This window comes from Drosophila gunungcola, chromosome 3R (assembly GCF_025200985.1).
Source record: "Drosophila gunungcola strain Sukarami chromosome 3R, Dgunungcola_SK_2, whole genome shotgun sequence".
Lineage (NCBI taxonomy): Eukaryota > Metazoa > Arthropoda > Insecta > Diptera > Drosophilidae > Drosophila > Drosophila gunungcola.
Genome location: NC_069139.1, coordinates 2,985,388 through 3,009,708, shown reverse-complemented (window position 1 = coordinate 3,009,708; position 24,321 = coordinate 2,985,388). Strand labels below are relative to the sequence as shown.

Genomic DNA, 24,321 nt, shown 5'->3' with positions numbered 1-24,321 from the left:
CGCGGCAGTCACGTCCTGTGCATTCGTTCATGCCGCACATTCGATGGGTTTTAATTTGATTATGCAAGCTGCTCGACGGACATTACAGTTTTGGCTTGAACAATCCTTGGGGCATTTCTGCCGCGACTAATGATTTGGCAGTGATTTAATTAGCAGCTGCACAACTTGCCATAACTCTTTCGACATTTCTCTCAATCTCCATCCCGTCTGACAGCTGAATCACATCCTGGTGCTGCCCAATTTGGTAAAGTTTTGCGAGATCTGCGAGAGCCGCGACCACATCAAATGGATTAAGGAGCGCTGCCTCAAACTGCAGGAGCAAGTGGCCATGGACGATACTATTTCGCATCAGGTGAGTGAAGCTTCACAGTGAGAAGTCCATTTTTATTGGGTATATTTTTAAGGCCATACGAAACGTATGTTTTTATTTATCAGACAATTAATTATGTTTACAAGCTCTGATAAATGTGGTAAAAATAAGAGTTTATTTAGAATCCTTATTATTATTTATAATATAATATTATAATGTGTATAAAAATAATTTAATCTTGCAACTTAATTAGTTTTGATATGTAAAGTTACACAGTTAATAAACAGAATCTAGTTAGTTTTGATATACATAGGTGCCCCACTTTTAAGTCATCTCTATATATGTCCTGTGCAACATACTGCCTTTCCATTGTTTTCGCTGCTAATGTTCTCCGCCTTCGCACTCTGCAGCACATAATCTACTTACTGTGCCGCAGCCAGGCCCTCCTCGTCCCCAGTCTGAGCGAGCTGCAGGTCCTGTGCTCCTTGATTGGCAACATCTACTTGAAGAGCACGCACAGCTTCATACGCATCGCCACGCTGCAGGGGCTGCTCAGTCTGCTGGAGTGCTGCAGCAAGACCAACACGACAATGGGCCGGCTCAGCGAGGAGCTGGCATTGTTGCGAGCCCTAATTGTGGGCTACATCAATCGTCATGGCATCATTGATGAGAGGTGAGTCGGGATACTGGGTACGGGATACGGGATACGGGATGGGTGGGTATGGAAATTGGGAAGCTGGACTCGGAATCGGAATCGGAATCTGCCGTCCATAATTTGGCTCTGCGCAATTAACAACCCCTCATCCAGTCGGCATTATCGGCCTGCTTGCAGTGCCCTCGGATTAAATCGAAAACGGAACTTACTTAGAAAGCCAAAAACCGTACCTGCTACCTGCTACCTGCTGCCTGCTACCGTCTTGAATTGAAACTCATCAACCCCTGCGGCTCCCCTGGCATGTCTACTATATATCTGTTCCACAGATCCACTCACTAATGGCAAAAGTTCTCATTTCGCATTAGTTACCTCGGCTCATCGGCATCTGGGCTCTGTGGTTTTGAAGCTGATGATGCTGCTGCTGCTGCTTCTCCTGCAGCTGATTTCACCTGATTCCATCACCCCTTCTTGTTTAGGGTGTTATCCAAAACTTTTCAAGGACTGCGCCGGAAGCAGGCAAACCCAAACCCCAGTCTCGGTAAAGGATATGTTGGCAGAGGAAGTTGCCATAACTCGACAACAACGTGCAGAACATCGATGAACCATGGTCATTGAAACTTTGCCACCGCTTTCTATAGATTTTCCAAAGTCAATGGATCCATGGTGTTGTTCGTGCTTGTGTTGCATTTGCTTGTTTATGCTCGCCAGTAAATTCTAATTATTGGCTGAGCAGCAGCTGCTTTCTCGTTCGCGGCTTTTGAATGCCATTTTGCATATACTGCTCCTCAAGTTTGTTGCCCTGTTCTTTGTCAAACTAAAGCAGCCTTGAAATAAACTACTTAAATTACTTTCCCGTTTGGCTGGCTCTTCAAAGCACACAACTTTTATTGCGCATACGCAGCGTAGGCGAAACCAATATGCCAGCACCAAAACCTCAGCAGCAGCACACTGCCCATAAAATCAATAGATGGCCCTGCATTTTTGGGAACTAATCAGCGAGCGGCGAACTAATTATTTTGCAGTTTTAAGCGCGAAAAGCAATAAGAGGGGGGTTTTTTGGGCCAGGGCCAGCGGTGGATGCAATTCTGCGGTCGTCAGACTTCTAATTAATTTAGCAGCAAATCTCCAATATCGATTTCTAATCATTTCTAGTTTATCTTTGCAGTCCGCTGCCCTTTAGCGTGGAGCACACGAAGCTGGTGTGGACGCTCAATTACAGCCTGATCGAGTGGACTTCGAAATTCGTGCCGCAATGTCATCTGCTGTCGAACACAATCATTGTGGCCAGCAACTTGCTGAAGAAGACCGCCGACGAGGAGCTGTATCTGTGCGTTCTGCATGTGAGTACTGCAACTAGAGGCAAACGACTTAGCATGCCACTTAAATGCTTGTCAGGCCTGTCCAGCCACTTACTAACTGTCAGCCAAACTGACTGAACTGACTGCCATTGACCGGGGTAAACGTTAACGTTCCTCTATCCCTTGACTGATGTGGCTTAGCTACGTTGCGCTTAATTGGTTTTTTGATTGACAATTTTTCGAAACGAACGGCGGACCCCAATTCCCCGAAAAAAGCAGCGCGAAAAGACCGCAACGGGTGCTGTCATAACTGACGCATAGAGCAGCAGCCAGCAAAGCGAATGGCCAGAAGCAACAGAGCCAAATGTTTATTGGCCTGACTGCCAAATTGAGTTTAATACAACAAAGAGTAGGTAGTGTATTTGGTTTTAAACGCTGCATCGTCCCCATACTCATGGTATAGTATAAAGAAATTCCTCGGTTGGCGAACGTAATTTGCCAGCATTTAATATAGAGTTGAGATTTTAATTGCAGTTTACGAGAGTATGGTGAGCAGCGGCAAGTAATTAAAAACTGTTTTTGCCCTGCATACTTCCGTTCGTTGGGACGAAAATTAAATTCGACTTTTTAAGCAATTTATGAAATTTGCACGCAATTCAATTGTCCCATTTTGTTGCTTTCGCTGTGGCTCTTTCTGATGATGACAAGGACATCCTTGTTGCTGTTGGCTTTGCCTTTTGCTTTGATGATGGTACTCGACACTCGGTATCCGAATCAGCATCATCATTGGCAGCAACAGCAGCAGCAGAAGCAGCAGCAGCAGCAGCGGAGAAAGCGCAATGGCGCGCAGCGACAACAGCGGCCATAACAATAACAATTTGCCACTCAATTAGCGTGGCCATTACTGAAAAACCCACTTAAGTATGCAATGATAAAAATTCAAAAGCCCAGTCGCATTGCTATTTCTATGAGCGGTTGTCCGTCCCGTATATATTTTGCTTATTGTATGTATTTATAGTATATCTCTTTGTATTTTCCCAGGGTCTGGAGCGCTTGGTGGTCAATAGCGGAAGCCAGCCTATGGGAAAGGGCTCTGGAGCAGCTGAATCCGAGGCTGGTGGCGTTGGAGTCGGAGTCGGAGTGGGAGTTGGAGTTGGAGTCGTGGTCACACCGCAGATGCGACATAAAATTGAAAAACTTGCACTCGAATTGCTGAAAATGGAAAATGAGAAATTTTCGATTCCGGCATTGAAATTGCTTTTGTCCTGCATGTATGTGGGTGAGTATACATATATATTCGAGAATTCGAGGGCTTGCGCCAAAGAAAATAACAAAAATAATACCAAGATCAAATAGGGAACAAGAAGGGGGAAATCGATTGGGCAAGGGCGAGGGGATCAGAAATATTTTGTAATTTCATTTAATGCCGCATGGGCCGCGAACGGGTTCTGTTCTGTCTGTTGTTATAAGAAAATTGCACAAAGCGAAAACGGGGGGCGAAACAGAGACAATTGAGTGCGTTGAGGGGTTGCAAATGGCGGACCGAAATTCCCAATTTCAAATAAGAAAGGAGCACACAATTTAAAAAGGGACACCCTCCTGATAGAAGGACCCTGTGGCCAAGTGAACTTTATTCTCTTTACAGTTCCAATATTCCAATATATTGTTAAGAAACCACTAGGGTTTTAAAATTGCCTCAAAAGGTGTCTACAAGTATGCAATAATAAATTTTGATGTTCATTTTCAAAGACGATGTTTGTTTTTCAAAACATTGACATCATAGATTATATTTCTTATATTTGCATTTTATATTTCATTATATATTTTAAGTAAAAAGATTGTTATGGATGCTTTGAAAGTCGTGTTCACCTCGAATTCTAAGGCATGTGATGTGGTTGGTGAAAATTTAAAATACGAGAGGAGTACACAATTTGAAAAGGGACAACATTAATCGGCAGGACACTCGGACCAAGTGAACTTTATTCTCTTTGCGCTCGCAATATCCTTTATTTGGCTGCTGCCACGTCCGATTTCAGGTCCTGCGTCCAGTGTCCCATTTTAAACGCGCTCGCTGGCTGGACATGGCGCACTTTGTGTGTTTGCGGGTCAACAGTTTGGCGCTGATCATTATGGCCATGAATGCATTGGGTGTGCGAGTGTACTAGTCCCAGTGTGTGTGTGCGAGTGTGTGCCCTTGCCAGAGAAAGGCTAATTGCTGTCGCCGGCCAACACACCACCACACCGACTGTTGCTGCTGTTGCTGCTGCGTATCTCTGCTGGCGCTGGCCAACAATTATCCCTGTTGCTGTTATTAGCGCAATTCCAGGACAATTATTATCGTTCCCACTGTCACACACACACACACGCTCGATGCTCTTATGCTTAAATGTTAGTTGACTGCTTTTCGGGGGCAAAAATTCAGTCCAGTGCGCTTAAATAGGTTTAAGCCCAAAATGCACGGATAATTTGCATAACATAGTCGTAAACTCAATGTTTATCACCAAATTATATTCGTGGGTATGCTGGAAATCTCTAGACAACATTTATGCCATTTAAAAGTGGTTACATTTCTGTCACCATGATGTTTCTGATATTTCACATATGGTTTTAAATTTGAAAAAATTATAATTGTACGAGCACTTTTTTTTTCTCCAGAAAACCCCAGTTCAGAGTGCAGCAATTCGCCAGCTTATTCAACCTGAGTTTTCATTCTTGTTTGGTTCATTAGCTGGTACTCTTACTTAAAGCTACATGGGTGCCTATGGAAATCGCCTAGATACGGGTCAATCGTAATCCGCTCAGTCTCGTTTCATTTAACATCCTAAGCCAATCGATTCCCTAACTCCACAACCTGCTCTTTTCTCATTCTCTACCGAGAAAAAATAACAGCCGTCAACCATTTATAAGAAGAGCAAAACGCAAAAGAAAAAAAATAGAAATGAAATTTTGTCTTTAGGTTTTTGCCTTTTGCCCAGTGGAGAGTGGGATGTGCTGCTAACTGATTTAGCCCCATTCAACCTGCTGTGCGTGGAAACTTAGCACAGCTTTCGACTGGGCCACTCCCGGCCAGAAATTATGCAAGTCGCTCCACAAATATGTCGAAGAATGCGAATGTGTGGCCAAAATTGGGAGTGGAGCGCCGAGCGTTGCGTATTTGCCTTGCACTTTGTCGGTGCGCAGAATTGCCGACTGCTGAGTCCCTTTTGCCATGGCCACAGTTCGCAAATCCTTTGAGAAACGTCAATGTTTGTGTAGCAGGCCATTCGCGATGCTTACTTCAGCCACTAAATGGCGGCGACTGCCTCGATTTTCGGGCCCTGCCAACACACAAATCTCGAATATGGCGACCAGGCAGGATCCCGAACCACCGAGCTCAATCCTAGCGGAAGTTGGCCATTTCTGGGCACGCTTTTTTCCCCTTTTTATCCGCGTGCTCGCTTTTTTCTTTTTCAAAGCTGCGCTGTGGGCTCCACGCGAAAATAAACAAAAGACCGCGTCGCCGAAGACAATGCAGGTTGCCCTGAACTGCTCGAAAAAAATATGGTGGAGAGCGAAAGCTTAAAACAAAAAAAGGAGCGCTGAACAGCAGAACAGGGAAAGTCGCAAAAAGCGTATATACATGTGCCCTCAAAGTTGCAAAACGCAATAATAAATATTTGCGGCAATATTGGTCAACCCGTTGTTGGAAAATGCTCGCAAGGCAAGGGATAGACAACCCTTTACAAGGCACACACCCTTTATTAGGTAGGTTTAGCATTCTTTTTTGTTGGTTGTAAGAAATATTTGAAATGGAGAAAACAAACAAAAAGTAAAGAAAAGTTGGACAACTTGATATTGGTTTGTAAAATATTCAAAAAATATGAAATATTTTTATTTGTTTACCAAATTTATAAGTTTTTGTTTAAAAACAAAACTATATATAAAAACAAAACAATTATTTGATATTGAAATTAGCAAGTAAATAAATAAATATCTCAAAATAAAACATATACCAGATTAATAAATAAATTATTAAAATAGGTACAAATTAATATAATATGTTACAATGTTTGTTCCAATTTAATTTATGATAGTCTAAATAATATTTAAGTGGGTATAAAATATTTATCTAATTGGCGGAATCCATTATGGATTAACCCACTGTTTTACTTTTGTTTTTATAGTAAATACAAACTTAATACACAATACAAAAGATAAGCTCTTATATAATGGGTTATTACGGTTTTGTTGGTTACAAAAAATATTTCAAATTTAAAAAACAAACGAATTGAAAATACATGATTATCTTCAATTGAAAAGCAATGTAATTACCAGAATTATCAACATAATATTCAGCTGGGTATAAATTATTTATATCATTGAAAGAGTCCATTATGTTATGGCCTATGATGGCAACAGTATTTTTAGTAAATACATATTTTTTCGAAGCCTGGTCTTGCTTAAACGAATTTTAGAGTTTTTTTTTTTTGGTTGGGTTTCGCTTATTTTTTTCTGCTCTTGCATTGCCAGCGGCTTTCGTGGCGCGCATAATTGTGGCCAGGCGTCAAGCCCTCCCCCACTTAGTCACTTGGCCATGCCTCATCCGCCGTCCAAAGCAAAGCCAGCAGCAGCAACAACAATGCCAAAATTGGCAACAGCCAGCCAAACAAGCTGCCCGCAGGCCAACAGCCACGACCAACAATGTTAAGCTGCAAAACAAAGGCCATAGCCAAAGTTGGCGCGGCCGAGTTGGAGTTGGGTTTGGTTAGCCAGGTGGATCCAGATCCTCCCCCATTGTAAATAATTCGATGCCCGCTAAACCACACTAAGCAGCACACACACACCCACACTCACACACAGGTTGTATGGCTTTCAGCGGTCGCTGCTACACCGCCATCATTTTTCACCTGGCTGAAGGGAACGCACATTTATTTGGTGACCTTTCCCGGTTGCGGGCTTAATCGAACAACTCTAATCTATGGCCAGCCTCTGGGTTCTGCTTCTGCTTCTGCTTCTGGTTTCGTTTTTTGTTTAGTTTTCAATTTGATGGTCATGGGAGAAAGTTTGGCCCAGAAGCGGCGTCGTCAGGCTTCAAAAAATCCATAAAATTTAAATGCAAATTTATGTACGTGTGTGTTTCCTGGGGAGAAGGACGAAAAAAGGGAAGACTGCCTGTGAGCCGTGTGAAGGACCCGTAGCATGTGAATAATGGCCATTGGCATGTGCCTTGAGTGTGCCAAAATCTGCCTTGGTTAATTAGAAAGTTTCACTTTCTTGCCTTCTGCTTTCAGGCTCTGCTGCTCAGCTGGAGAACACGGAGCTATCGAATGGCATTGTCCAGGACGATCCGGAGATTATCGCGCAGCAAAACGATAAAGTCGACATACTTTTGCATTGTATTAAATCATCGACTCGAGATGCCGCCTGGATTTATGGACAAGTGCTGTGCCAAATTATTCGTGATTTAGTGCCACCGAATGAAATATTGACGAAGGTCATAAAGGAGTTTCTGGCCATAAATCAACCGCACGGCGATGTTATTGCCATGATTGTATATCAGGTGAGTAGTGGTGGGCCAAAGATCTAGCAAAGGTAAAGACGTTGGCCATTCGTGCGTGGCTTGGCTCCTTCAAACACACAAACACACACACACACACACGTGTGTAGGGTTCATTTTACGAACCTCGTCCTCATTCTCATCCTCTGTCTGTGTCCTGGAGACCGAAACGGAATGGGGCCAATGCAGCGCTAATGTTCGTCCTAGCCACAAGTCGAAAGGGTAAAATACTCGCTGCCAGCTTCCAGCTGCCTTCTGACCAATGCCCACTCTATGCCCATTAGGGTGGTCCAAATTTGTATAGCACACCAGAAGGATTTTATTGAAAAGCAGGCGACTTAGGGTCTGCCCATTGGACCTAAAGAGTATCACTTATACGTACTGTTGCCTATGCTCAACTTTAAAGTTTATCACTTATATATACTGTTGGTATGAGACCTTTGAGACTATTGCAGAACCTTTTAAAATAAAATGTTTTGCTTTTAAACATTTTAGTTATTTTTTAAAACAAAATATTAAAAACTTATGTATAGAAATTGTATAAATTAATGTTAGTTAAGTTAAATTTTGACTTTCATTGCTTATATCTTTGTCAAATTATTTCTAATCTACTTGAAACGTATAGCTAAAAATATTAAAAGAACAAATTGTTTATGTAAAATCTGAAATCAAGTAAGTGTTACCCCTTTTTTTTGTGCCACCCTAATGCCCATATGTGAGTGCGTGTGCGTTTGCGTCTGTGGAATTTTTGGCAGCTTGAAAATTAATGGAATTCATGGCTTCAACTTGGCCCCTGTCCAGCAGGTGCGACTCCGTGTATGCGAGTGGGTATTGGGCATGTGGCATGTGGGTCAATGCGAAGAGCCGCCGACGGCGACCACTGTGGTGCCATAAAATTTTTTCATTAGGTTCAAGGTTAGCCGGAGTGGGTGCTGCGTGCATGGAAATTAATAAAAGCAAGGGATCTCGAGATCCCGGGGCGGCGGCACAATTTGCACTGTCATTTGCAGGGCCGGATTCCCAGGCTGCGGAATTTCATTAGCCCAACTTTCTGCCACAAAGTGCGCGTACACGAGTACGACCTTTGGCTGGCCCCCCGAGTAGAAAAGGCACCTCTTTGGAGCAGCACAATAAAATTTAATTTCCGTATTGTCGGCTAGGCTTGGATTGGCTCGGCTTGGCTTGGCTTGGCTTGGCTTGGCTTGGCTTGGCTTGGATTTTATTTAAGCATTTTGTAGCCAGCTCTTAACTCAATCCTTTTCCTCTTTCTCCCTCAGGTTTTTCGGTCCGCCATCGACTCGTCCTACCTGCAGATGCTGCAGGACTGGCTGATCTGCACCCTGCCAACGTTTCTCGAGCAGCCGGAGCAGCAGGGTGTCTGGGGTCTCAGCGTCATCTTTTTATCCGCCTCCATAAATCTGCATTTGATTAAACTATTTCCGCTGGTGCTCGGCATCGGTGCAGCCAACTCAGCCACTGCGATAGCGAATGCGACAGCGGCGGCGGCAACAACTGAGGCAGCAACACCAGCAGCAGCAGCAACAGCGGCAGCAACACCAGCGGCAGCAGCTCCGGCGACAGCCCAGAAATTGGGTCAACACGAAATTGCATTGTTCGTGACAGCTGCACAGGATTTCCATGCGAAATTGAGTGGCGAGCAGCGGCAGCGTTTCCGCGAGGCCTTCAGCAGCTTCGAGCGGAGTCAGGTCTACGGCCGGATGTTGCAGCGCCTCTGAAGCGAGTGTAATCATGGGTTTGGCTATTTAGCTTGCGTTTAATTCCAATCGCAGTGGCTAAGCAAAATGCAACGCATTCGGCATGGGCTAAACTTTTGGGGCTCCAAAGACAAGCGCAAGCGTGAATAACTAATTGCCCCAAGCTGCAGATAAAGTTTAAGCGGATGTCCCTTTGCTTGGCGCTCCTTAGCCTCCTCGTACTTCTTTCATTTCCTTTCCTTTCCATTCCTTTCCTTTCCTAGCCTATCCTTACCCCAACTTGCGAACGAAAAAGTTTTTTAATAGTTGCCGAATACAAAATTAATTTATGCTTTACATTATGTGTAACTAATATTTTAATTATTGCAAACGAATGTTCGCCGCACCGCACCGCCCTGCATTTTCTAATGCCTGGCCAAAAGTTTAACGAGGCCACAAGCGTGCGACCCGCAATTAATTCCTGCGGCTTTCGACACGGAAATTATGTTCTTGTCAGCTTTTGGGCTAAAGTTTATCATTTATTTACATTATGACGATGACGCGGCTTGCTGGGCAAGAAACAAGAAACATCGTGGTCGGAGGACGCTAGTTTGCATTAGTATGCGCCTAATTCCTAATCAAAATTACTTAAAAATTCCATTATCCCCTTTGTGAACTTCAATAGTAATCAAACTAATAACCATATTGCTTAATGAAATAAAAACACAAACTAAAACGAGTTGGAAAGTGTGTCGTCAATTTGGGGTGGGGGCAATGCAAAATGGAATGTTTGATTTTATAAATGCATAAAAGCTGAGCCAAGCACTTTGCCAACTAACCGAGAAATTCGTTTTTTTTTTTTTTTGGATTACTGAACTATATGCAAATCGGTTCGAACTTTTGCGCTTTCACCTGCTGCGCTGGCACATGTAACGTGGCTCCTGAATGTTTTCTTCGTTTTACCGTCTTAACAACAAAGCGCATTAAAGTTGACAAAATGTTTCTTCTTCAAACTATCGTCGAAGTGCCGGACTGAAAAAAAAGTTTAACCAACCGGCATTTACTTGAATATCAGATGCCCTGGAAAGTAGGCTATTCGGATATTGGTTAGCTATTTAAATTTTATCAATTTTAAGTATTTTGTTTATTTTTGTACCTATATGCTAGAGCAAATACTAAATTTAAGTTACCAGACAACATAAGGGTAGTAGCATTTTAGTTTCTTATAATTTACTTGTAATTTAACAAATTATAATAAGAAATAATAAGAAGATTTATTACTGTTTTATTTTTTAAGAAAACTGAAGAATGTTAAAAACTCTTTAAAAGTTCACTTATCTATACAATTTAAAATACAAAAATTAAAGATAACTACCATAAACCCTAAATTATCTGGACATTAAAAAGTATTTAATAGGTTTAATGTTTTCAAAGTGAAATAGTTAATTTAAATTTGCTGCTTTTAGTAAATGTAAAGCTTAAATAGTAATTGATTTTATACTGCCAATTACGTAAGTGAAATAATAATACCTGCTATTACAAATTGTTTTTTTTTGCAAAAGCTAATGAGTTCCTTGTGGATTTATCTTATCAATCAGGTACAATGATCAACGATGTTTTTATTTTCCAGGTTATGTAGATCTTAAGGAGCATTATACCCTATAAAGGGTATTGAAATCGGTTCAGTGCGTTACCGTTAGCCGCCTGCGTGAGTTTGTGCACCGAAATTGACAGATAAACTTTCGTTTCGAGTGTGGGTGTGTGTGTGAGTGTGAGTGGCTGTGAGTGTGCGTGCAACAAGGAAGGAAGATGGCTTTTGTGTGCATGCAAAGCTTGCCGGAAATTTGCCAGTTCAACGCGAAACGACAAAAAGCCGGTAAAAAAAAAAAAAAACACAAAAAGGGAAGTTGCAGTACACACCGAAATGAACTGCAAAGCTGTTCAAAGTTGTTTTTCTGTTTTGGCGCGACCGCATTATGCAATCGAGCTCCCTCCCCTTTTATATATACTCCCATCCCTTTCTAGCCCACTCATTCAGTGTGAAGACAATACGCGCCCATTGTCGCCATTATGGCACACGCCAAGTGGCAATTTGGCCAATGCCTTGGCCATAAACTGCAACATTTGGGCTATCAGCATTTGGTTACGCTTCATTTGGCCAGGAAACTTAGCCCAAACCATGGCCCCTTTTGGATTAGCAGCGTGTGACTGACCGAAAAGGCAGGTGGGCGCAGATTGCGTAGCCGACACGTTGCCATGACCTACGCTCAAAATTCGAGAGACTCGAATGAATGAAACAAAAAACAAAGAGCAGACTCAACGTGGGTGGTGTTCTAATTCCAGTTCGTTCCTCCCGTTTGTGCTCTCTGCCACTGTTAGCTTGCAAACTCACCACAATTCGGAGTCGTTCTCTTTCAGTCTGCACTCTCTTAAATCCTTAGAGCCGCTCTCTCACTCTCTCGCTCTCATTCTTTCTCATTTTGAAGACTAGGTCAGTAGTGTAACAGTTCCAGTTCCATTACGTTCCACACGTAACGGTAACTGTTTTAGTAGGAAGTGCCGCAATTTCTTATTTCTAAATACTTCGATGGCTTTGAGCGGGAAAAGGACGGAGCATGCAGGACGACAACTGTTACACTCACAGTTATGATTATTGTTATTATGATAATGTCAGCAGCATAAGCACTCGTTGTTGTTGTTGTTCTACTCGGCTTTGGCGTTATTGTTTGGCTATTTGCTCGATGGATAAATGACATATCCTTTGGGCCAACCGAAAGAACTTGGATAACACTAACAAAAAATTTAGAAAAGAAGAACAAAACTAACAAGAGGAGAACAAAAAAAGTAGAGGGGGTGGTATTTACTACTATCGGTATTTGCGTTTATTAAAAGTGGTACTCTCGAGAAGAGAGAAAAAATGATTGATCGACGAAAATAAATTTAGAAAAAAAAAAAATAATATATAAAATGATATAAGGCATGTTTGCAATTAAGAGTAATTATTTTTTTCAACACCCAGAGACAAGTAAAATTAATTACGTTCATACTTTAATGTAATCTTATTACTTAAAGTAATCATAAAACAAATAAGTTGGGTTAAAAACATATTTAATTTGTAGATTTTAGTAAAAAACTATTTTAGTTATAAACATGTTTAATTTGTTATCTGATTTACAATTTGTCTGTCTACATATTTGTATTTGCACATTTCTTTTTTTTTTTTTTTGAAAAAAAATAAATTTTTTAAATTTATGTCTCATTAAATTAATTTTCGATTGGGAGTGTGTTTTTTTTACTGACAAATGAACATTAGTATATAAAATGCAAAGAGCATTCATCAGAGCTAATGCAGTGCTGAAAATATTTAATATATTAAATTATTATCAATCTTATTTTCTCTAAATGTAGTCGACAAATATTAAAAAAATATTAATAATATTTTTCATTTATTGATTTGTTCTCCTCGAAAATGTTTCATAGCTTAAGAAAAGTATAAGCTTATTAAGGTTTTTTAGATACAAAACAACAGTCGTGGGCTAAGCTTTATTTTCCGAGTGCAAGAAAGGAAAGGAAAACAATAGTATGACCACCGAAGTGTGCCCTTTTATGGCGCCAATACATAGTTGCCCGACTTTATTTCGCTGACTTCCTGGGCTCGAATCGATCCATTGATTTTCCCGCCTCATTTGCAAGGACACTTGGATGCCGGTCGCCATCTGGGCACTCTCCACCGAGCACTCCTCGTAGCTCATTTGAAATTTTGATTACATCGGTAACGTAAGGCGAAGGGGAGCCTGTCAGCGACTGATACGCATTAATTACGTTACCTGGTGTAAAAAGCAACGCCTCAACGCTAGACGGGGCCGCTTATTAAAATTGAATAAATTATGCAAAAGTGCCGGTGGCCTCCTGACAGCCCAGAAACCCGAGTCAATACTCGTACTCTTACTCGTACGCCCCTGCACACTATACACACACACACACACACACACACACACACACACACACACACTATATATACGCCTGGATCTGCAAGATGGACACAGCATAATTAATTCCGGTCAGTTGCCAGCGCAGAGCGAAATGCAATCAGCATCTTGGGCCTGCTGCCAAAGTCAAGAGCTCGGTGACAGAACTTCCACGGGGAGTGCCACCCATGGAAAACGCAGAGTGTAAGCGTTTTTTGTGGCTCGAATTATCGTATTTACTCAGCACTCAGAAAAAGTAATCTTAGTGTCTTGTGGAAGTATTACACCTCAGGATGTTACTGTGTAAATATTATCTTAACAAACTGTTTCATGTTGATTTCGTCAATGGTGTCCATCAACCTGTTCTCAAAAAATGTATCAAAAATCATCCATTTCTACCATAATTTCAATGCTTTTTGAAAAAAATAGAATAGATTTTTTTAAATGCTGCGCAATAAAATCAAAACTTTTTAACCTTTTTTTTGTCTTAAATGAGCTGAAATATTGTTGACTTTTTATAAGAAGCACCTTCATCATTTTGTTCAAAAAACTTACCCATATTAAACATTTGTCATTGTAAATGCCATTACTTTACATTGTTTTAATCAAAAACCCAAATTTTTGGAACAAAAAACCTTTGACAACAAAAATAACATTATTTAACCATCTTATGTCCTTACCTAGCCAAAAAAAAAAGACGCAGAGTGAAAAGAATGGCAGTTTTGTGCACTTGAAGACCTAAGTAATCAACATAGGATTAATTTTTAAAAATTTATTTCTTTAAGAATTTTGTCATTTTTTATAAGGGGTACATTATTTTCCACAAATTTACGAAAAACTAAAATTTTTAACTGGGAATGCAAGTGGAAATAAAAAATATTATTACGAATTTAACGAGGTTTGACATTTAAACTTGTGGCGATTATTGCTAGGTAATTATATTATAATCGAACATAAGGATGAAAAGCGCGAAAAGCGGTGAAGAAGCGGTGTGTTTCATGGCATTACTGGTTGGCGAAGCATTAATTTTACTTCATAAGTCGAAAGTCAGTACATCAAGTGGTTGACTTGGCACACCCCCAAGTTTCTGGGTGCTTTTTGTGGGACGATGGGCCTTAGAATAAATGAATGCCTGAGTGGCTGCGCAAATGAATGCCACTACGAGTGATTGCACAAATGCAACGGGCAAATATATAGGCGATATCGATGGCAGCGCAAATATTCGACAAGTATTTCATTTTCATGTTTCACGCACCACTAAATGCCAATTTAAATGCCGGCAGCCGAATTTACATACCTATATCCAGATCCTACTGGCAATAGTTTGGGTAATTTCCTCATGAGCCGCAGGCTGACAACTGAATGTGTTGTTAACTCATTTCAGTACAAATCAAATACGCATTACACCGTTTTGTTGTGTTCGTTAGCTCTTTAATGGTTTACACAAGTAACAAACTGCGGTAACATGTTCAACAATATGGCTTTCAGCAAGGGAGTTTGTAGCACACTACATTTCGATAAGCATTATCTTTAAAACAATTGTTATGGTACCCATTAACATTGAAAAAATGTGGCCTACAGCAAGGGAGTTTTGTAGTGATTTATACTTTGATACCATTCCCTTTGAAATCAGCGTACATTTATTAACACACTTTCTAAGTGGCAAGGAAGCTTGCTACACTAGTATTATAAATAACTATTTAGACACTCACTTATTGCTAGTCAATAATTTTAAAAAGAGAAAATTTGCATTTGCAAAGTATAGTACTTATATTTAAATCGATCCATTCGAAGAGCATCACTTTGCAGTCCTTTGGTCATTTGGTCCTCTTGTATTTGGTTCCCTGTAAAGGACATATCTATCCATCCACGTCTGCCCGTCGGAGATTCACTTGTTAGGCCTCCTCCTCTAGGAAATTACACTTAGAGTCCTGTGGTGGAGGTCCTGGCACAGGATGTCTTGCGCGGCGGCGGCAAATCAGATGTGTAGTTCTGATATCGAGACGAGCAGTTAATGGCCTGCAGGAACAAAAGCAGAGGGACTGAGTAAACAGAGGAAGTGATGGAAAATTGGCAGAATTAAACGCTAAAAATACATAAAGTGCTGATGGCCCAGTGTATTCACAGTTTGGCCACAATATTTGATTAATGATGTGCCTTGATGCAGAGTCACTTCTGGGTGAAATGCGGCATGGGAAGTGGGCCGAAAGCTATTCCCTTGTCAAGGCCTCTGGCTGCGATTGTTGCCGTCGCTTTGCATTTGAATGATTAGATTTGATTCAATATTCAATTATTAAAGTGGTTTGAGGTGTTGAAATGCCGGCAGACAAGCAGCGAATAGTCGACCCAGCTGGCAACTGGGAACTGGGAAATTGGGACCACTGCTTTCTGAATCCCGGCTCGCTGCTCGATTGAGGAGTGAGAGCTTGCATATAAATGATTTATGAATTTGCGCTTTGATTGAACTGCCTGAAATTGTTGATTAGTGCCTCGTCACATCAGAGGCGGCAACAACAACAGAGCCACTGGCTCTGGGGAAATGAATTACGGCTTTTCAACCGCCGGCAGCAACGGTCTTTGGCTTCCTAGGTGAGCTGTGCATTCACATTGTCCGTGCTTCAGCTCATTATTCGATTATGGCGAAATGGGCAGTGGGGGAGGGAGTTTTAAAGGCAGTCATTTAACCACAGATTTGTACCACATTTGTTTAAGCAAAGTTAAGCATTTCTAAATTATTAGGTATGGCAAAAACAAAAACAAATCTATATTAATGTGCTTTAAGGTCTTGGCAAAAAACATGCATTCATAAATTTGTGTTCATCATAACAAAAGGGCTTTCTACAGCATTACACATTTTCAAGTCATATTAAGTTTTATTTAAATGGCATTAACCGAAAAAATCGCTACAGAGTAAAAAATAGGAAAGTCAATTGTAAATAAGAATTTTGATTGACAAAAAATAAAGTTTAAAATAGAATCTGACTTCCAATTTAGTTTACTAAATAAGATTTAAAACTTCATCTTTCATCATGGCCAAATTATTCTTATAAAAAAAGCATACACAAAATATTATAAATAAGAATTTTGATTGAAAAAATAAAGTTGAAAATGTACTCCGCCTTACAATTGGTTTTAATAGGTAGTTTTCTCTGAACTCACATCCTGATGCGTTGTTGTCCTCATGCCAAGCCTCTTGGATCGCAAACTCTTTAGGCATTTTTATTGGGTTAAGCCGTAAAAAGGGGAAAGAGCAATGGAGAAGTGGTAACATTCGCCACATGAATATAAATGCTTGACTAATCGAAGGGCCAGTCAAATGGCCAATTAATCAGATTGACATATTCCCGACCACGTGGTATCCGGAAAATATAAACAGAAAAGCCATTCCAAGCACGCTGATGGCGTGGACAAGGAAACAATAGCGAAAAAACAATACAATACAAACAACATCGGCACGGCAATTTAATTAACGTAATTAATCTAATTTAATGACTTGACAAACACATCAATTAGCGAAAGGCAAACCAAGACAGCAGCAGGAACACAATTTATATGCAAAGTGCCAAAAGCTTTGCGCAAAAAACAAGGACGACTCACGCACCGCAGCGGCAAAACAAATTAAAATATTAAAATTAAGCCACAAAATGATTGAAAGGAAATGTTGTACGCGAAGGAGCAAAAGCAAAAGCTCTCCGATCGATGAGTACAATGTCGCTTTCTTCGCCCGCTGGTTTTCCTGAGCCGTTTGTGTCTGTTTTTCCCTAAAGTAATTAAAAGTAAGTAAAGCGAAATCCCCCCCGCGGAGTGGGGGGGGCTTGGGCAGTGGGCGTGGCAAGTCCAGTGATTTGCCTCCCGCAACGTTTTGTTGTTTTTTTTTTTGTTGTTGTCTGTGCTTATGCAAATGACCGCTGACCAAAAGAATTAATGCGTCCCGAAAGTGAGTTGAATTGGAATGAGCCTGTGTCAGCCGTCTGTTTTCACTTCGTGGGCGGAAAATCGTCGTATTCCAATGACCGTCGACCGTCAATGAATTTATACAAGGGAATGCTATTAAAAGACCGAGCGAAAAAATTTTAACTAAAGCCTGTAATTTCCCATTGTCTCAATGCGTTGCTAATTTGGGCATATCTTAAAATAGCCAACCCTCAGTGGGAATCATTTGGAATTTAAAGCCCAATCAAATTGTGCTATTTTATGGAACATTTTGGAATGCCATGGATTGGTATTTGTATTTGTATTTGTATTTGTACTTGTATTTGTACTTGCTCCAGCAGCAACAATGCGTTGCTTAATTCCTGTAATGCCCCGCAAAACTACTTCGATGCACTTCATTAAATGGACAATACAAAAGATTTTTACACACATCCAATAATGGAAAATATCTCTTTCATAACAAGGGCATTGCGAAGTGAAAGCAGAGGAAGGGGGGGGGGACTCTTTGTTTAAATGCCAGACAGCTGCGAATCGTCGGCTATATAAATAGAGAAGTCGAGATGGACGATGATGATCCAGTTTGATGGGCCAGCCTAGGCTGAAATTGTTCTGTAAACTCTACCTATTTATATCGTAAATATAAATTTTTGATGATGATGCTGATGCCAATGCCGACGCCGATGCCGATGCTGCAGCCCACGCGGCGTATGCTCGTTTTTCGCACTTAACTCATTAAAACGGTCGTCGAAATTTAATGGGAAAACACGCGCAACTTTTTTTTTTCCTTTTAGCCCACTCCAATTGATTTTTGTTTCTTCTGTCTATTATGATCATTAATTATACAATTGCATTTAAGATTTTTAATTTGATGTGGAAACATTTACCCGTTTAAAATCTAATTAGGAATGAGAATGGAAATGTTGCTGAGCGGATGCGAGTGTTTATACAATAGATCGTATACAATATGAAAAGGGTTTGTTATTTTTTCTCAGTCTGCAAATCAAAATGATGACCCACTTAAAATGTATGACAAATGTGAGTAAAATCAAATGAAATGCAAGCGAAAACAATGCTGTGAAAATATTTCAACCGACATCGCCGCCAGTCGAATTGTCGATATATTGACCGAGCACTCAGATGCCGGCCCTTCAAGGACCCTTCCACTCAACCCACCCACTCGCTGGCACCCACTCCACTCACCTTGTAGAAGGCCTTCCGGAAATTCTCGGAGAGGAAGGCGTAGAGCAGCGGATTGATGCAGGAACTGCTGTAGGCCAGTGTCTGCGCGGTGACCTGGATGACGAGTTTAGGGAGGCTGTTCATCTCGACGACACCCAGTGCCTTGAACAGTAGGATAAGCTGCCCAATTAAATGGAAAACAATTAATGTACGCTCAAGATGGATTTATAAATTAACCTAATATTTAGAAAGCATAGAAACTAGTTTTTAAACGGATTAAAATATCAACAAAAGAAAAAATCGATTTGAATACTTCAAAATTGGGTAACACTTTAGTGATGTCAAAGAATATATATACTTTTAAATATCAACTCAATAAATATTTGTGTCCGAATCGTCAGTTCAAATTAAAATTTTATTTCGTTTAGAACAATTCTATACAAATATATTTAAAATTTTCTTGTAAGAACTATTTTAAGCCTTTTAATCCCTACATCACTAGGGCTTTGAACTCACTTTAAAATCTGTTCAAATGTATGTACTTAATAAATAAACGTCTTTGTAAATAAATTCAATGGCCTTCTAGATTACAAATACATATTTTAAACATCTAGTTAAGTATGTGTATGTAAATACTTATTTGATTAGGACAAAACCAAACAAATATAAATTATTTACTTGTGCCACAGAAAAAAATAAATTTTTAAAATCTGTTTTTAAGGTGCTCAAAAGCATGCATTACAAATTTAACAAATCTTTTGAAATGAATCCCACGAATTTGTAATATTCTAGCATTTTTTCAGACACCTTTTTAGCGAGGTTTCTATGGTTTCAAGAGTTACCTGAACGGGCAGCCAAAGTGAGGCGAAGGCGATGACCACGACGATGACCAGTCGGGTGACCCGCTTGCGACCCCGCTGCGACTCCTTGGACATCCGGACTCCGGTGCCCTGGCGCCACAGCCGCATGATCATGCGCATGTACAGCCCGCTGATGATCATCAGGGGCAGCATGTAGGAGCTGATGAAGAAGGTCACATGGTAGGTCCTCGAGTCCATAATATCGTTCGTTATGAACATGCACATGCCGTATGTGATGTTATTCTTGGCATCGGACACCACCTGCGGAAATCGATGATTGGAAAGGGGTGAGTGAATCGAATATTGCGCATACGTCATGTTGCCGGTGACAGTTGCATGGCAGCCAGCAGACATCGTAAATAAAACTAAACTGTCATGCGAATAGTTCGGACGTCGACAACTAACTCGCAATCTCACTTTTGTTTCTCTGTCGCTGACATTTGGCTGACAAATTGTTCTGCTGGAGTTTTTGGATTTGGAGCAGGGTGGTCGATATAGGAGGAATTTGGCGATTTTCGGTTCATAGAATTGCTTTATTGGCTGGACGGGCTAGACGAGACTGGTGCGCTGACGCTTAGGAGGGTCATAAACTGCCTGGCCTATCGTAAAAAAAATATTTGCAGCCTTTTGTTTACAATTTTGCTTAAAATCCCCGCCACCCGCTTTCGACCGATGAAAAATTGTATTTAAGAAATCTTGCCGTTAATGCCCCGAAAATGCTTACAAAAATGTTTGTTTATTAGCCGCCCTTGTTGTTGCTGTTGTTGATATTGTTATTACACTGAACGCGAGATGTTGGCCCACAAATTGAGTTCAAATCTGGGCAGCGTCAAGTGGCCAAGGCCACTGCTGAAGTAGACAAATCACGGCCAGACCCTCCGCTGATTTATGGGTTAATTTTGTTCCGCACCAAAAGCAAAACCAAACCAAACCCAGAGACTTAATAGAATTGACAAGCCATTAAGGGCTTTGCCTCGTTCGAGAGAAAAGCCAGCCAGCAGCTGTCAATCAATGCCATGACCTGGAGATCGCATATCTAGTTACGCACTCAGACATATGTGCCTTTATGATTATTACTTATCGATTTCTAATAAAAAGATAATGGCGCAATCGCGCCCTCATTGCTTGCATATACAATATACTCGTATGCGTGTGTGCTCTGTGCGCCTGGCAATGTAATATGGAAATAATTAATGACAAACTGTTAATTAACATGTTGATCAAACATGACTTAATTATGCCTTTTTATCGCCTGTTCTTTTGTATTTGCACACGCATGGAACAAGATAGCGAAAGCAAAGCACACATATGAGCATTCAATTTGGCCGCCTATATTTTTCCAGCTTAATCCTTAGACAAAGCAAAGCAAACACATAAGCAAACAATAATGCGACCCACTGGAGCTCTCCTCCGCCCTCAGCGTAAACAAACTGAACGGGAAAAAATAACGAAGCGTGAAATGCCATTTAATAAAATATTAGGTTACAATAACAAAACACCAAGAGCAGACATCTCATAGATAAAATAGCTCATCGTTCGGGTGACGATGGCATGGTTCGTTTAATTAACCGCGACTCTTTCGCTTTTGGCCAGGAAAAAAACGGAGAAAACTCGACCGCACAAATAAAAAGTTGGGCGTGTGTGATGCGGGATTCGCTTTATTGGCACTGGGAAATCAATGGGGAAAAAGCCTCTCGGCTATTTAATGACGTCAACAGGAAAATAGCCCTATGCACTGAATGCTCGTGATTGTGAAATCCAACAGTCAGCCAGCGGTACAACAAACAGCAAACAAATATTCACAAGGTGCAATTAAGTACAATAAGTACACTGAACTAAATATCGTTAATACAATATATATGAAATTAAAATTTAATATCATTTTTTATTTTATATGCCTGAGAAATTTTATTACTCAGAACTCCGAGCTATTGGCCATAAGAAATATTAGCACAGGTTAGATTAATTCGATTACCCAAAGTCTTTATTATAAGAAACTCAAGAATTTTGTCTGTTTCATTACTTTTGTCTTCTTGTTGTTGATAATCTTGGTCAATTTATAAGCAGAAAGAAAATGGCGTAAAATTTCAAAATAAATTGTTTAACAAAATTACAATAACACTGGCACAAAAAACAAAGCAAACACAAATATATTGTACTCCATTTAAATATTATTTGGTTTGATTTTCATCCTTTTTGATTTTGTTTTAAATGTAACCATTTTAACCAAATAGAAACTGTTTTATCAAATTTTTTCTATTATATTTACATTTATTATAATATTTCAACATGAAATCATGCAATTTAATATGCATTGTAATTAATATTGTTTTTTAATATTTTATATTCCAATTGAATACAAAGTTTGGAATTTAGTACAATTAAAGTAAAATTTAATAATTAAAAATCCTAGAACTCAAACGCACACTATCATTCCTGTACATTTTTGGTACCGCCCGCTGATCCTATGATTTTGGGCGATTATTCCGCAATTATATTGTTTCTCGCATTTTGCGCATCGATCATAAAAGCTGAAAGGCCATAAGGCCAAAAAGAGCGCTTCAAGATCGCCACCCCGCCAAGACATTTATCATACGCAGTGTGCGCCCGAAGTTCGCACAAAGTGCAAAGTTTCCATTCCATAATGACCACTTGTTACGACTTACGACTGGCCATGATTTACGTGCTTTCAGATCAACAGTTGAAACTGAAATTGTGCAAGGCACAAAGAGACTGGCCAGTTGGAAAGTGTTTCTCGCTGGCTATCTGGCTCTATAATTAAAAATTTATGAATTCAAAATAGCAAATTAGTAACAAAAACAAATTGGGCGACTAGCTGAATTTTCAATATAAACACGAAACAGAAAACAAGATAAAAAGGGGAAAATCTTTAATAGGCGTATATAGTATAGCAGAGGCAAATGAATTATATCAGAAGGTTTCACCTTCTGGATTACGATCTCTGCGAAGGCGGACTATGCTATTGACGTGCAGCGAGAGGAATCTCGAATCTAACGAGGTGACGATGATGGAAAGCAATAAATTTGCCTGCTCCGTGTTCTTCGCAGCAGATTTAGGCACAGCAGCAGGCCCACTTACCATCACGTCGTGGGTGAAGGCAACTGGCACGGAAACGACCAGCACCACGATCCACAGCGTTACGATGGCAATCAGGGTGATGTTCTCCGTGCGCATCATCCGCGACCGAATGGGGTGAACGACGGCCAGGAAGCGATCGATGGACATCAGCACCAGGGTGTAGATGGAGGCGAAGGCCGTCACCACAATCAAATACTGCACACTGCGGCACCAGAATCGGCCGAATGGCCAATAGTAGACCATGTAGTCGGTGGCCGTGAACGGAATGCACAGGATCACGAACATCAGATCAGCAGCAGCCAGGTTGACAATCATCAGGTTGGTTGTAGACCTCATGTTCTTATTGAAAACCACCACAAGGATGACCAGCAGGTTGCCGAAGAATCCCGTGATGGCAATGGCTCCAAAGAAGAAGACCACTATCCAGGGCAGAGTACCGCTGATGGCCAGCCACTCCTCGTCCGTAAAGAAGGAGGTCAAGTTCTCATCGTTTCGGCTGGCATTCAGGCTTATGTTGCCCAGCATTTCAGCCGCTGACACTGTAATGTTATCCATGTTTTTTGGTGGCTTTAATTCACAACTATTTGGGTAATTTCACTTGATTGTCGGGGGACATTTTCAATTTTATCGTTCAGTTCATCGAACTTCGTATAACAAATTTCCAATTAGGATATTCCCGCAAAGCAGCCGCCACAAAAATTCAATTATCAACGCGCAATACTTCGAGCCAATCTGAACCGGACCGGAATTGTTCACTCGTAGCGGTTGGCAAAAGCAATTTCGATAAGGGTAATTGTTCCGAAAAGGTAAGACAACAATAAAAGGACACACAAGGCGAGGAACAAGGACGAGAGTTCAAAGGTGAGGCACCCAAAACTGGGCCGTGTCACACCCTTGACGACGGGTGTATATCTGGGTATGGCCCCAAAAAATATCCTCGAGAAACACGTCGCTGCACCTACACCATAAATTCAATATGATGTCTTTCCTTTCTCGCTTCCTACGCATTCACGCACTTTTTTTTATTGACAAGGCAATGGCATAAAATGTGGGTGGGAGGGGGGAGGGGGGTTCTAACCAAAAACAGACGTTTCTAACGATTCAATATTTGTTATTTTTTTCTAGTCTTTTCTCCAACGTTTTTTGTGTTTTCGAATTTTGGCTCGGTTTTTGGCCAATTTGAGAGTCCACACTGCACGCGTTCGTTTCCAGCGCCCAACTGATTGCTGGCTGTAGAGCTTGTTGCGGAATACTATACTCTTTGAGGCATCGACGGCAGCAGTGCCAGTGGCAGCGGCAAAGCGCCGACAGCGACGCCAGCCATCCCAGCAATAACCCAGAGTAATGGCAACAATAGCAACAACCAGCAGTGCCGCCGCCGGTTGTTGTGCGTGTGAGTATGGTGTATGGAGGTTTGGGTGGCCGCCGGTGCCAGATACCCCCCCTCAATCCCCTTCAGCTGGCTGGAATGTTTGCTCTTGTTGCTCCAACTGCTGTTGGCCCAGCAATTGTCGAGGCAATCACTACTACTACTACTGGGTCCTGCCATTGTCCTGCCCAGCGGGATGTCGTCCTGGCTGATGTCGTCAGCTTTGGGCCGCACAGCTGGCGTCGCCACTCTTTCTCTGCCCCCTTCAAAAGCATTGCTTAATTTCTCTGATTCTCTGATTAACTGCTGGCAGAGAGAAAATAACAAGCAAGCCCCTTTCCCACAGTGCACAACAAAAAAGTTACAGTATCAATTGGATAATTCAACAAATAAATTTTATATTACCATTATATTGGCTAT

At 41.0% G+C, this 24,321-nt stretch overlaps 2 protein-coding genes across 3 annotated transcripts in view; one reads left to right on the top strand and one right to left on the bottom strand.

The window, feature by feature from the left end:
• The window catches only part of LOC128252605 (uncharacterized), a 46,530-nt gene extending 36,298 nt beyond the window's left edge, over window positions 1-10,232 (top strand). The window contains exons 24-29 of the mRNA XM_052980460.1: window positions 215-352; window positions 721-983; window positions 2,131-2,305; window positions 3,305-3,542; window positions 7,534-7,802; window positions 9,077-10,232. Coding sequence (XP_052836420.1) covers window positions 215-352; window positions 721-983; window positions 2,131-2,305; window positions 3,305-3,542; window positions 7,534-7,802; window positions 9,077-9,535 — 1,542 coding nt within the window. The 3' untranslated portion in view covers window positions 9,536-10,232. The remainder of the gene's footprint in view (window positions 1-214; window positions 353-720; window positions 984-2,130; window positions 2,306-3,304; window positions 3,543-7,533; window positions 7,803-9,076) is intronic.
• A 4,823-nt stretch (window positions 10,233-15,055) lies between these two features.
• Window positions 15,056-24,021, bottom strand: LOC128266215 (allatostatin-A receptor). 2 transcript variants are annotated; one of them, XM_053002564.1, is made up of 4 exons: window positions 22,533-24,014; window positions 19,416-19,694; window positions 18,595-18,753; window positions 15,056-15,480 (listed from the first exon to the last, which is right to left on the bottom strand). In XM_053002564.1, exons 1-4 carry the CDS (start codon window positions 23,085-23,087, stop codon window positions 15,385-15,387), a joined length of 1,089 nt encoding a protein of 362 aa, XP_052858524.1. In that variant the 5' UTR covers window positions 23,088-24,014; the 3' UTR covers window positions 15,056-15,384. The 2 variants fall into 2 exon arrangements, with proteins under 2 accessions (XP_052858524.1, XP_052858525.1); XM_053002565.1 differs by lacking the exon at window positions 15,056-15,480 and adding an exon at window positions 16,594-16,668 and having other exon boundaries at window positions 22,533-24,021.
• Between the last annotated feature and the right edge of the window lie 300 nt (window positions 24,022-24,321).